The 14,107-nt window shown below is 50.0% G+C and overlaps 1 protein-coding gene across 3 annotated transcripts in view; it reads right to left on the bottom strand.

The window, feature by feature from the left end:
* The window catches only part of DNAH2 (dynein axonemal heavy chain 2), a 142,709-nt gene that overhangs the window by 109,488 nt on the left and 19,114 nt on the right, over nt 1–14,107 (bottom strand). For all 3 annotated transcript variants that reach the window (XM_028701690.2, XM_028701687.2, XM_028701689.2), the window contains exons 4-7: nt 12,661–12,831; nt 10,309–10,537; nt 8,731–8,841; nt 76–314 (exon numbers count right to left, since the gene is read on the bottom strand). In XM_028701690.2, coding sequence (XP_028557523.2) covers nt 76–314; nt 8,731–8,841; nt 10,309–10,537; nt 12,661–12,831 — 750 coding nt within the window. The remainder of the gene's footprint in view (nt 1–75; nt 315–8,730; nt 8,842–10,308; nt 10,538–12,660; nt 12,832–14,107) is intronic.

The following is a 14,107-nucleotide window of genomic DNA, read 5'->3' as shown; positions in this document are numbered from 1 at the left end:
CAGCCTGGTGTGGAAGAAACTTAAACCCCCTTTCCTGAGACAATTCCCTCCCTGCCCTACCCAACCTGCACCCACCTGGATCTGTTTGGCAAGCCGCTGGAAAGGGGTCACATAGGAAGACTTGGAAAAGGCCAGAATGGTTTCGATGTGCTTCACGCCCTGTTGGCAGAGCTGCTTGCTGATTTCGGAGAGGTCTGTACAGCGGTTCCTCCAGAACTCGATCTCTTCCAGCGGGCCTGAGCTCTCTCTGCTCTCCACAGCCTCTTGTGCCCTCAGAACCTCCTTGATCTGCCGGGTCCAGTGAATCATGGATGCTGGAACAACAGCAGCAACAGCAAATAAAAATAAAATAAAATCAGATGGCCCCCAGGTCTGACAAGCTTCAGGAATCAACTCACAGTGTAGGCTATGGGGCCTTTCACCCCTGTATATATATATACTGTATTTTTTGCTCTATAAGACGCACCAGACCACAAGACATACCTAGTTTTTGGAGGAGGAAAACAAGAAAAAAAATATTCTGAATCTCAGAAGCCAGAACAGCAAGAGGGATCGCTGCGCAGTGAAAGCAGCGATCCCTCTTGCTGTTCTGGCTTCTGGGATAGCTGCGCAGCCTGCATTCGCTCCATAAGACGCACACACATTTCCCCTTACTTTTTAGGAGGGAAAAAGTGAGCAAAAAATACGGTATATGCTTTGCCTCAGCACAAAAGGCCCTGACCAGTTTTCATAGTAGCAGTGGTTGCCTTGCCTGCCATGTGTGAGGACGGAGAGTGGAACCTAACCCAAAGTTGCTCAGTGAATCTGTGGGGCAGCCACACATGCCTCACCTGACACTCAGCACGAAAAAATCCACCAGACCGGTGAACTGCCTGCTAACAGCTTAACATTAAGGAATAGTTTGAGTTGCCTATGGATCAATGCAGTACACAGTCAGAAAAGAGAGCAGATCACAGGTTAAGAGTCTCTGGACCTGTGCATAAGAACTGGTGCTTCACAAACGCCTAAAACACTTTAATCGCTGCAGTGCTTGAGCAGGAGTGGATATGTGGCAGGACCTCATGGAGTGTCTGCTAGAGACAGAGAAGAAAAAGAAATTCTGGGATATATCATGCTATGGCTTCACTGCACAGAGTCCCCTGGGTGGAGAATATACTCTTATACAAAGAGACAGGGTGAGTCACACAGAAATCAGGCATGTTCCTTGGGAGGGGGTCGAGTTCCCTCCAAGAGTACCTGGCGCCATTTGCCTTCATTCTGTGTGAACGCACACTGTTTGGAGCCATGGCGGCGCTGTCGGGGCTTTGATGTTTTCCGAACCACTCCGCTCTCCTCCTGTACATCAGAAAGGAGAGGGAAACGCGGCAAATTCTTTGTCCCAGCCCTTCTGCACACGAGGCTCTGACACTTGCCTAAATGCGCCGTCATCCCTGCTCTTTAATATGGGACTTTGGCTGCTGCGCCTGGGCTCGTGCAGAAATTACCTTCTACTTTGCGGTCTGTTGTCTGATAGATCCCAAATGCATCGTGTCCAAGTGCATTCTGGGGGAGAGCTAAGAGGAGGGGGCCCTGCAGGTCTGAATCATAAAAGGGGCTCCCCTGGCTGCGGAAAGAGGGGGGGACAACACTTCCAGGTGCACGAGAACCCCCGGAAGAGGAAATTGCTGAAAGGAGCCGCAGGGCCTCAGTTGTGGGGAGAGTTTGTGGCACCTGAAGCTCAGCAAGTTTGCTGCGTTCCCCCCCGCTCTTGGAATGGAAGAGGCTAATAGCTAGAGAGCAGCCATCTAGGAAGAGTTAGTATCGCAGCGTGGAAGCTGCAGTCTCTGTGCCAAATTACAGGGGTAAGACAATCACACAGCCCAGGGATTAGAATAGCCAAGTATCTCTAAGTGCTTGATAACAGCTGAGGTTTTAGTCACACAAGAGACGACCCCAAGGTAGCCAATTGGATGCTTAACCCAAGCATGCATTGCCATGCAAAATATCCAGCCATGGGAAGATTTTAATGCGCGCGGCGAACATTGCAGGCTGGGCGCTGCCAACCGCACAGGCCTCTCATTATGGGACAATCATGTGAATTTCAAATCCTCCATCTGTCTATGGCAGTGGGGGATTTCTTCATAATGCTTTTAAACTTTGAAAAGGGGCACGCTCCACTTTTATGCTTTGGGGGAAAAAATTCCTATACTCAAATTCGGAGATAAAACAAGGCACAAGATGAACGGGTCGTCTCCCTTTGTGCTTTGCGTGTGTGTCTGTGTTTTAAAAGCTACAAAATCGAGGAGAGATAAGAACGTTCTGGAGTCTATTCCCCCCAAATGCCCAAATGAGCTTGGGCCATACTGAAGTGCTGCGGCGTTCAATCCAAAAAACGGGTCAATTAATGCCTGTTGTTACTAAAAGGCCTTTTTATTTTCCTTTGTTGCAAAAAGCCAACGGTAATGGCAATTTATGCAATGCCACAAGCGAGGCAGAGCGAACAAGGAGCCGCCTCTCCTGGACGCCAGAAGAAAGCCGAAGGCAGCGACAGCAAGGAAACGCAAGACACTTCACCCGTGTTGGGGCAGGAGAGGCCTGCAGGAGGCCATGTGTACATCCCAGTGGCAGTGGGGAACTGCAGCCAGGCCCAGATCCCTCGAGGGATGGCGCTCTTATGACAATATATCCCCAACCTGTTCCTTCCAGATGTTTTGGACTACGGTTCCCATCAGCCACAGTCAGCTATGGCTGATGGGAGTTGGAGTCCAAAACACCTGGAGGGGCAGATAGGGGCAGGCTGCTGTCCAACACTAAAAATATACAGTGGTACCTCTGGATACGAACGGGATCCGCTCTGGAGCCCCATTTGCATCATGAAGCGAACGCAATCCGTGTCTGCGGATCGCAATTCACCGCTTCTGCGCATGCACGTGACATCATTTTGACCGTCTGCGCATGCGCAAGTAGCAAAACCCAGAAGTAACGCGTTCCGTTACTTCCAGGTTGCCACAGAGCGCAACCCGAAAACGCTCAACCTGAAGCAACTTCAACCCGAGGAATGACTGTACACCTGTGGCATTTATGTTTATGCACACAAGAACATTTTGTGGGCCCGCACCTTCAGAACAGGATGTCTGACATGTCCCTCACACAGTACAGCGGCTGAGGGGGCAAGCCAGGCCCAGCAGGCTCCCCCAGTGGGCTTCCTCTGCCATTTGCATACGGAAGAAAAGGACCGAACAACCCCTGGTGAGGCACACCTTTGCCAGGCTCTGCTTTATTATTCCTAATAGAGACACACGCGCTGCATAATTCAGTCAACATCTTTTCCCCTTGTCCGTAGCGAGATGTTCAATTGAATTTGCGCAGGGCGGAACAAACGAGCCGCTGCGCCAGATCTGACTGGCGATTTCTCTCGCCGGCACTTCAGCCTTTCTTTTCCTTTCTGCCTGCGGGGCAGTAACAGAACCAGCAGCCCCTGGGAGACAAAGGGGACGAGACGCGGCTGGGGCAATGGGATGGCGGGACGGGCCCGGAGAGACAAGCCGCACAAGATGGCGGCGGGCCTGCCTCTTCCAACACAGGAGGCTCAGTTCAAAGCACAAAAGGAAGGTCCATATGGGGGTGCCGTGCGCCCCCACCCCCAGAGACTTTTCTCCCTGCAACGCGTGCCCCTGAGGTAATTTCTCCTTCAACTTGGCTCCAAAACCAGAAGTATTGGAGGAGAACAGCTGAGGGAGAAATCACCTCAGGGGACCACTGTGTCGGGAAAGCGGGGGGACACTTGTGATGCCCCCAACCTGTCGTATGGCCACAAGTGGCAGCTCGGCCAATGTCTTTTCCGCATTTAAGGCCTGCTCTGGTTCAGTTCTCAAGCCTCTCTTGGGCTCTGCAAGCCCTGGTTTCACTTCATTATTTTTTTTTAAATGATATTTATTAGAAGTTTAAAAATTACAGAAAAAAAGAAAAAAAGAAAGCAGTAAAAAATTAACAAGACATACATTACAATACATAAAAAGAAAAACATAGAAAAACAATACAACAATTCAACAAAAAGAAACAATAACTCTAAAACACACATCCAATATTCCATATCTTTACCTTTCATTTACTTGTTTCATCGACCTCCTCACACCTCCCTTTTTTGTATTCTAGTTCAATTAATTGTTTCAGCAAATTCTTTCCATCTTTCTCAATTTTTGTTCTATAATTTATCTTAACGGTCTAACCTTAAATTTTGCTTTTGGCCCATTATCAATCAGCTTTTACTTAATTCTTAATTACATTTCTGCTAAAACCATATAACTTCATTCCAGCATCCTTCTAACATTCATTAATTGCCCCGGTTTCACTTCAAAGGGGAACTCTGGGAGTGTGGGGAAGAAAGTGCCCCCCAACCCAAGAATGTCACTCAAAATGCACGAAGAGAGGTTACAAGAAGTTCCTGAGCAAAGGGGTGGAGAGGAGAGAGAGAGAGAAATATATATATATATATATATATTGGGTTTTTCTCTCCTCTCTGCCCTGAGGCAGATGAATAGGCTGGAGCAAGCAGGTCGTGCCCTTTCCCTTAAGGCGCAGAGAGGGACCCTGGCAAGATAAGGAAAACAAAGGACAGAAGAGGCCTCTCAAAGCGTCCGTACCCTGAAGGCTCAGGATGGGTAATGTGCCCATTAAAAACAGCAGTAAAATAAAACCAAGTACTGTGCATTTTTAACACCCAGAATAGCAAAGGTGCCCCTTGCTGCTTTCCAGGGGCTGTGCTCTGGCAAAACAAAGGCCAGGGGTGCCTCCCTTGTGTCCCTTCGAGTGCTGGGATAAAGAAAATAGGTGCTCTGGGCTGAGCAGCAGGGACAAATGGAGGGCATAAGCCATTTGTATTTCGGAGAGCAGCCCTTTGAAATATGCAGGATGCCAACTGGGTCAAGGTTCAGGAGGAGCGGCCAGACCTGGGATGAAGAGATCCCATGAAGGAATAAGCTGTGTCACAGCTAGCTATCTTACATTAAGTCCAACCATCAGTCCACCTTGCTCAACGTTGCCACTTCTGCCAAAAAGCACAAGCTCCATTCTGCTCATCATGAAACATGACAGCTAAGGGTTGATGATATTTGCTCTTCCACACTGTCAGGGAACTGCCATCAGAGACAAGAGGAGAGGTAAGGCTCCCCAACGAGGCAGGGGAGGGAACTAGCAAGGAGAGAGAGAGAGAGCTTCCGCTGGGGAAGGGAATCAAGGTGACACCAGGAAGAAAGGGGAGGCTGAGAGTACTTCGGAGGGAAGGCTCCGAGACTTCCAGCGAGATCAGCGGGGAGAGCACAGGACCTCCGCTTGGCACGCCCACGGTGCGCAGAAAGCTTCCGCGCAGAGAATCTAGGAGGAGACTTGGAGTCAAGGAATTCTTATGTTGGAAGAAGTTCAGGAAACGCCCACTGACGGATTCTGCCAGTGACTGAGACAGTCGCGTTGTAAGGGCTATCAAACCAGGGAAAGGTTTAGCTATACAACCAGCTTGGAGCAGTTTGGAATTTACGCACAAGCAACCCCAATTCCCATTACACACACTTACTGTGATATTGTTATTTTTTAGAGGTCCACACGCGCAGATTCAGAAATTGCCCATAATGGGGTAAGAAAAGGTAAAGGACCCCTGGACGGTTAAGTCCAGTCAAAGGCGACTATGGGGTTGCGGCGCTCATCTCGCTTTCAGGCCGAGGGAGCCGGTGTTTGCCCACAGACAGCTTTCCGGGTCATGTGGCCAGCAGGACTAAAAGCTTCTGGCGCAACGGAACACTGTGGCGGAAGCCAGAGTGCACAGAAACGCCGTTTACCTTCCCGCCGCAGTGGTCCCTATTTATCTACTTGTACTGGTGTGCTTTCAAACTGCTGGGTTGGCAGGAGCTGGGACGGAGCAACGGGAGCTCACCCCATTGTGCAGATTTGAACCGCCAATCTTCCGATCGGCAAGCCCAAGAGGCTCAGTGGTTGAGACCACAGCGCCACCTGCGGAAATGTCAGTGGAGGGTGGTGTTGTCCTTGAAGGGAGGGGCCAGTAAATGGAAAGATTCAATCGAGGAGGAGTTTGGATTTGATATCCCTCTTTATCACTGCCCTAAGGAGTCTCAAAGCGGCTAGCATTCTCCTTTCCCTTCCTGCCCCACAACAAACACTCTGTGAGGTGAGTGGGGCTGAGAGACTTCAGAGAAGTGTGACTGGCCCAAGGTCACCCAGCAGTTGCATGTGGAGAAGCGGGGAATCGAACCCGGTTCACCAGATTACGAGTCCACTGCTCTTAACCACTACACCACACTGGCTCGAGGACAACCCACTGGTGTGGATATGAAACCGCAGCACAGCTATGGAAAGTGAAAGACTTCAACTGCATGCATGTGGACACAGAACAAATCAGCTCTCAGAGCCCCATTTGTGAGATATTGTCCCTGTCTGGAAGCACCCTTAGTGGTGAAAGCAGTGGGCTCCACGTACCTCGAGAACAAAACCACACACGGTTCTGATTTTGAGATGAAGGGCCAAAGTTCCTCTCCCTCCCACCCCACATTCTTATTCTCGAGATTTTTGGTGTGTGCACATTTCCCCTCAGCGTCACCACCACCAGCCCTCTTCCCCCAAAATAATAACAAAAGCAGGATTTTTAATAGACCCGAGGAGAAAAGGTGCTGGAGAGAAGGGTGAAGAATGATTCACCCCCACTAGCATCTTATACATCAGCCGCCCGCCTGTCACAAGGCAGCCTTTGGGGGGGGGGAATGGGGGTGGTGCTGGGAGGAGGGAAACTGGTATGACACATAATACACGAGGTTTATAAAATTGCGCATGATGTGCAGAAAGTGAGGAAAAGTGGAACTTTCGTAGGGTCACCCTATGAAACAGTTCAGTGGAAGATTCAGAAAAGGCGAAAGAAAGGTCCTTCTTCCCACAGGGACATAATTTACTTCTGGAACTCACTGCCACAAGATTTCCTGCAGCAGCCAGTGGGTAGATGCCCTCTGAGGTGCCTTATGAACACTTATGACTCAATAAGGTGCAGGGTTGCCTGTTGGCTTTGATGGCTTTAAAAAGAAGATAGGGGGGAGCCATACAGAAGGAGAAAGCTACCAATGGCTCCCCTTCAAGATGGCCGTGCAGCAGCCTCCAGGATCAGAAAGCCGGTTGCTGATGGTGACAAGAGGAGAGAGCATGGTTTCTGGCTTCGCGTAGGCACTGGGCCTTTGGGTCTGGTGCGGCTGCTGAGCTTTTCTGAGGTTTTTATGGGAGGTATGTTGACAGCTGTAAGTTGTTGGAAGCTAAAAAGAGGGGGGGAGCTTTGGCCTCCCAGGTCTTTGGGGTACCCTGGAGGGATCTGGTTGGCCAGTGAGTGAACAGGATGCCGGACAAGGTGGAGTCTTGGTATGAGATACACCAGGGCTCTTCTTCTGCAGAAAGGAACCACTTAGTGCGAACAGAATTATAACATAAACCACAAGATCCGCCATGGTGAGTTTATGAATTGGTTGGCCAGTCTGCTTAAATTCCAGCTCTCTTGAGCAGGCATAGGCAAACTCGGCCCTCCAGATGTTTTGGGACTACAACTCCCATGATCCCTAGCTAACAGGACCAGTGGTCAGGGAAGATGGGAATTGTAGTCCCAAAACATCTGGAGGGCCGAGTTTGCCTATGCCTGCTCTTGAGAGTTCCTCCTTCTCTCCCCAAATTATCAGCACTTGCTCCTCAATGGACTGCTCCACCATTCCAGAGAACAGAATATTATTTGTTATCTTTCTTGTATTTTTATTTAATAACCTCAAGGGGAATTGCTGAAGCACACAGGTGTTACTGCATCTCCCGGATTACGGTGTCTCCTTTGCACCTACCAAACCCACAAAGAGGAAGCACTGTGGTGGTCCGTGCTGGGCATGGAGTCGAGGACAGGTTTATGTCTGTTTGAATAGATCAAGCCTCTAGCTCTCATGGGCACAAGAGCAGGAAATGCTTCATCCTCACTTCAAATCCCACCACATGGACTCCAAAACAGATCTCTAGAAGGATGGTCCTTGGACAGGTGAAAGTCTCCTCAACAAATCGAAGGATCCAAGCAGCGCTTGAAGGAAATTTCTGGGTCCTGCAGCCATTCTCTTCTCTTCCTGACACATGGCAGCCTGTCTGCTCCCAGGCCTCCTAGTCATTCTCTCTCTCCCAGCCTGCACCTCTCCCCCAGATCTTGCCAGCACAGATGGAAAAATGAATGCTCTAATAAGGAATGCTCTAAAAATGCAGAAAAGTGTGTGTTTGTGTGTGGGTCATCCCGGTGCCATTGTTTTCTCCATTTGCACATTGTGTTCTGTGCGTGGTGCAGAATTTAGATGGGAGGTGGGGGGGGCATGGAGAGGAGAGGAGCAATTTCACCAACGAGGCAACCCGTGAAGGTAGGATGGAGGGCTAGGGAGAGGCCTAACCTGCCCCTGCCTTCCATTTCCTGACAGAAAACGCCTGCAGCAGAACTAATAACCCCACAAAGGGGCCCTGCAGACGTTCACAGCCTGACAAACCCGTTTTCTGTGATTGGGAATGATGGATGCAGCTCATATGCTGCGAGGGGTTAATTCACTTACAGTCCAAGCACTGCTGCTCAGCTGGCAAGCCTCTCGGTCAGGCTTCATCCTCCCCATCAGCCGTCTTCCTCTCCTGCTGATCCTGTTACCACCACTCCCCCCCCACCTCCAGGGCCCAAGTCCCCAGAGACCCGCCACTCACTCTCCAGCCGCTGAACCAAGGCTTTGTCCTTCAAGGCCATCTCCGTCTTGATGGTCAGGGACTCGATTGGGATGTAGAGGATGGTGCGGCCCCTCATTTTGGAGCGAGTGTCTAGAGAGGGACAAAGATGGAGAAAGAGTGACAAAGCAGAAAGGCACCCTTCTGGCAAATTGCTGTTTGTGGGGGTCTTGGAGGGAGGGAAGGAAGGAAGGGAAAGAAGGAAAGGCTCTCTCATAAGACACAGAACAGGAAACACTGTTTATGGTTCCTCAGCAGGGCACCAATAGTAACCGCCTTTGACACACCTGCTACCGCACAGCCCTCTCCCTTGACCCAATGTCCCAAGCTGTGTGGGAAAGCAAAACCTCATGGGAGTAATTTATGCAGGTGGCACGTTTAAGCAAATGCGCTCAGCTTCCCTAATGCCTTCCATAATGAGAAGAAATGCAAGGATACATTCTGACATGCACAAGTTTAAGGGTGACTGAGGAAAAGACCAAGGCACCAAGAAACTCTGTGAGTACAAAGACACTACCAGGCATAGCCAAACCTGGCCCTCCAGCTGTTTTGGGACTACAATTCCCATCATCCCTGACCACCGATCATGTTAGCTAGGGATGATGGGAGTTGTAGTCCCAAAACAGCTAGAGGGCCAAGTTTGGCCATGCCTGCACTAAGCATACTGGCAGCCGTCTGGTGTGTAAACCTAGGCAAAAGGTTGGTTGTTTTGGTCAGGTAGCCACCCGGTAACCCAGGAATGGCCCAAGACATTTTGACACCTGAGGCGAGCCACAAAATGGTGCCCCACCCCACCCTGGCCAGGGATGAAATGGTGAGTGGAGATCTATGTCAAGATCAAGGGGGGAATAATGATCTACGTGGGTAGGAGGGGCCCAGCAGGATCTCCTATTCACCAAGAGATGGGTGTAGAGGTGGCATGGAGGGGGGAGCTACTGAGGAGACAGCCGATCCGGCCTCCAAGCAGCGTGCCACAGTCGTCGCTGCCGGCAATGCATTCCCTGGAGAATAGGATGGCCTTCTAAAACCGCTAGCTGTGGTACTGTGATGTCAGAGCAACATTCCTCCTGCTCAAAGGAAAGGTGTCAGCAACAGAATATTGAGAAAGGATGCAACTTCTGGGGGGAACCTCCTCTCATGGCCTAAGAACAGGATGGGTAATGAAATATCAGCAGGAAGAGCTCTGAGGCTGAGAAACTGTGGGCCAGGCAGCAATGATGATGCGCGTTAGGGAGTGTGAGGTGTACTGAATTTCGCAGATTGATCTGAACTGTCATATAATTTTAGAGTTTGAAGGCACCCAATGGTCATCTAGTCCAATGCAGGAATCACAGCTAAAGATCCCTGGCAGCTGGGCATCCAACCTGTGTTTAAAAACCTCAAATGAAGGAGACTCTGACACCCATCCCACTGCTGAATGTCAATTACCACCATGCTCAGTTGGAATCTCCTTTCTTGATCTGGCAAATCTTTAGACGGAAGTCTTAGTTAGAACTCAGTAAAATGGCAAGCCCAGCCCTACATAAAAGTCAGATCCAGGAAGGGAGCAGGGAGTCCTACCTGTGAGAGAGGTCATAAAGTGGTAAATTTCTGAGAAAAACTCATTCTTTATGCTTTCGGGCCAGGTCGACTTGCGAAAGAGCTGGGGGAGATACACGGCGTTGAGATTGCGGATCAAGGAATCTATGTAGGGCTTCCGGACAGTGCCAAACTGGACGACCTCGTGGAAGTTCTCTTCTGTAATCTCTGCGTTCTCTTGGCGGATGAAGTAAGTGAGCTGCTTCTGCTCCTGCGGGGACAATGCCGAGTTAGAGACGGCAGGATCCTCAGCAGAAATGTATTCTAGTGACCTCCAGCTCTGGGAACAGAGCTTCTAAACTGCCCTGAGTCTAGTTTACACATACCGTATTTTTTGCTCTATAAGACGCACTTTTTTTTTTTTTAAAAAAAAATGATATTTATTACTTTTCAAACAATTTCAACACAACATTACACACAAAAAGAAGAAAAAAGAAAAAAAGAACAATACAAATACAATACAAAAACACCACATACAAAGCAAAACAAAAACAAACAAAAACAATTTAAAATCACCTCAAACATTTTCAACATCCCATCTTTCATTCACTTATTTCCATCGACCTCCTCACACCTCCCTTTTTGTTTTCCACTTCTATTTATTATTTCAGCAATTCCTTTCCATCTTCCTCTGTTTTCTATCCTATAATTATCTTAACACATTCTTACCTTATTTTTTCTTTTAATTTTCTATTAATCTATTTATACTTAATTCCTTATAACATTTCTACTAAAGCCATATAACTTCATTCCAACATTCTGCTAACATTCATTAATTTTACCATATTTCTGTAAATAGTCTTTAAACTTTTTCCAGTCTTCTTCCCCCGACTCTTCTCCCTGGTCTCGGATCTTGCCAGTCATTTCCACCAAAAATGAAGGGGAAATGTGTGTGCGTCCTATGGAGCGAATGCAGGCTTCAGGCAGCTATCCACAAGCCTTCTGAGCGCAGCGGGAGTTCCTGCAGCCTGAACCCCAGAGAAGCAGATAGCAGCCTGAAGCCTGAAGAGCGCAGCGCCAACTCCCGCTGCGCTCCCCGGGCTTCAGGCAGTTATCCGCAAGCCTTTGGGCTCCGAAGGCTTGCGGATAGCAGCCTGTTCTGGGGGCTGGGGTCAGGGGAAGCTCGGGCTCCCCCCGTCCCCAGCCCCGCAAGCCCCGGGAGCAGCGGCGAGCTTGCGCACAATCTTGCTGCCACTCCTGGACCTGTTCTGGGGGCTGGGGTCGCGGCTGGGGGGGGTATTTTTTTTTCTCCCCCCCCCTAAAAACTAGGTGCGCCCTATGGTCCGGTGCGCCCTGTGGAGCAAAAAATATGGTATTTTCAGTGCCCAGGACTGGACCATTGGAGCTGATTGATGCCAGAGTGTCTGCTACAGCCCCATAAAACTGCCACATCCGTCCACACCACAGGTGCCTGCCGCAGAGACTTGTTCCACAGAGCAGGCAATATGTCTCCCGAGAATAAATTGGGAGTAGGCAGAGGTTGAGTGGCAGGTTGTCACAAACAAACATGCAACCTTTTGCTTTTAATTAAGAACTGGATTCCCCACTGCTTTTGGGAAACCTGAGCCTGGGGATCCGGGGTAATTTAATCTGAGATACAGAACAGCAAAGAGACCAACCTTCAGAAGAAGAAAGGCTGAAACAAAGGTAGCCACCTTACGCCCTATGCAGGCAAACACCCTGTGGGCAAGGGATTAAAAAACTCCTGATACAATCTGGCCAGTTGGAAACCTACTAATGAAGTATCAAAGGCTGGAAAGGCCCCACTTATTAAGAGGACCAGGGAAATTCAGGATCAGTGGCAATTGCTGACGAAGGCTAGATGGGGCTCCAGGTTCAAAGGCAGTAAGGTGGACGCTCGGGTTGCGAACGTGCTTCCCACACGGATCACGTTTGCAACCCGCAGTGTCACGTCTGCCCACGCGTGGGTTGTAATTTGGCGCGTCTGTGCATGCGCAAAGCGCGATTCAGCACTTCTGCACATGCGCAAGCACCGAAACCCGGAAGTAACCTGTTCCGGTACTTCTGGGTTCGGCGTGGTGCGCAACCCGAAATCGCGCAACCCAAAGCATCTGTAACCCGAGGTATGACTGTATATCACTGAATACTAGGTGCCGAGGGCATAGAAGAGGGGAAGAGGGCCAAACTCTGATAGTGGGCTTCCTGGAAGCATGAGGTTGACAACAGGCTAGATGGATCAGATTCAGCCCCAGGGCAGGGTGCTCTTATGCTTTTGCACTGCGGAGGAAACGGCAAACCTCCCCACATTGTTACCCCTACCAAACACACAGAGGAGCCTCTCAGGTGGTCCGTGACAGACTGAGCCAAACCAACCTGGAATGGCATGACCGGCTCCACTTTCAAGCCGGCAAAGTCGTCAATGTAGAAGACAAGCATCTGCTGGGTGGGGTCCTTCAGAAACTGATCCATGGCGGCCTTGTGGTCCTCTGTCCACATCTCATCTCGGAGGCCAGACAAGGCGATCCGGCTTTCAATGCAGGGTTTCTGAGTGAAAAGGGAAAGAGGCCAAGCTCAAGCAAAGGGAGGCAGAGCGTGCGCATCCGACAGGACGAGCCGTTTGCAGAGACCGCGTTGGATTGCACCGTCTCCCCCCCCCCCATCCCACGTGTTTAGGCGCAGGACTGGGAACCATACAAGCCCAGAGCCTGGCCTGCTATTCCATTGCATCAGACTGAGTCTAAGGTGTGAGCGGCCATACGAGATGACACCAGTTCATGGAGGTTGAGGTTGTACACACCTCCAGTTTAAAAGCAGCCTGCCTCTGAATCGGAACATACTAGACAGCATGCAAAAATCGGTGCATGCAATTGTTGTGTCTGATTCTTGTTCTTTAAATAGCAAGTGTTGGAGTGGTGGTGGGGGGTGGGGTTGCTGATCAGGACAACACCACGCAGGGAGGGGGGGGGGACTCACTCCCTTCCACATCCCAAGAACAGCAGCCACTTCGGGGGCAATTTTCATCAGGACTGTGGGATGCAGGGAGTGGGGGAACGGTGAAAAAACATTTCCCCTCCTGGCATGGCCCTGATCATCCTGCCCTACAGGCTCCTATTTAGGTAACAAAAAAATCAGGCACACGTTTCCCATACCATTCAGTTTGGCTCCCCCAGCCCTGCAAGATGCGGGGACAAGCCTCGCCCCCAAACCTGTCACTTTCTTCAGTTCAAACCCCCCCCAACCGACCCCACCCCGACGCAAATGAATCATGCGAGTCACCAACGGGGCCTGCTTCATGAAAACTGGGAGTCCAAGACTCACAATCTTCTTCCGCCTCCCCTTGTTCAGCCAAACCCCCACCGGGGCACTCAAAGAGGGAGAGAGAAGAGGGCTAATTTGTTAAGATGATTGCAAGACAGTCACTCCAGAGAGCTTCCGCAGATCATGGCGCTCAGTCATTAAGGCAACACAGTTCCAGGCGCAGGAAAAGGTAAATGGGGGGGGGGGGAGAGAAAATTAAGGGTAGGAACAGTGCAGACTGAAAAAGAAGGAAATGGGGAGTTGGGCAGTAGCCACTCTCTGGTCCTGGAGAGAGAAAGAAAGTGTATGGTATTTTTTTCAAAACGCATTAAGACTTCTTTTTCTCATTCCCAAGAGCTTCTCAAAGAAAAACCTGGGAAATCAGGATCAAATTAGCATAACATCTGGCATGGAAGCACAGAGCCAGATGTTCCTAGCCCAAATGTGACAAAATTGTGGAACGTTCCATGCAGACACCGGTCCGCTTTCTGGTTCAGGGCGTCTCTGTCGGAGGAAGGATCTG

Source organism: Podarcis muralis, chromosome 13 (assembly GCF_964188315.1).
Source record: "Podarcis muralis chromosome 13, rPodMur119.hap1.1, whole genome shotgun sequence".
In the NCBI taxonomy this organism is placed as follows: Eukaryota; Metazoa; Chordata; class Lepidosauria; order Squamata; family Lacertidae; genus Podarcis; species Podarcis muralis.
The sequence above is the reverse complement of the archived record's forward strand: the minus strand, read 5'-3'. Positions and strand labels throughout refer to the sequence as shown.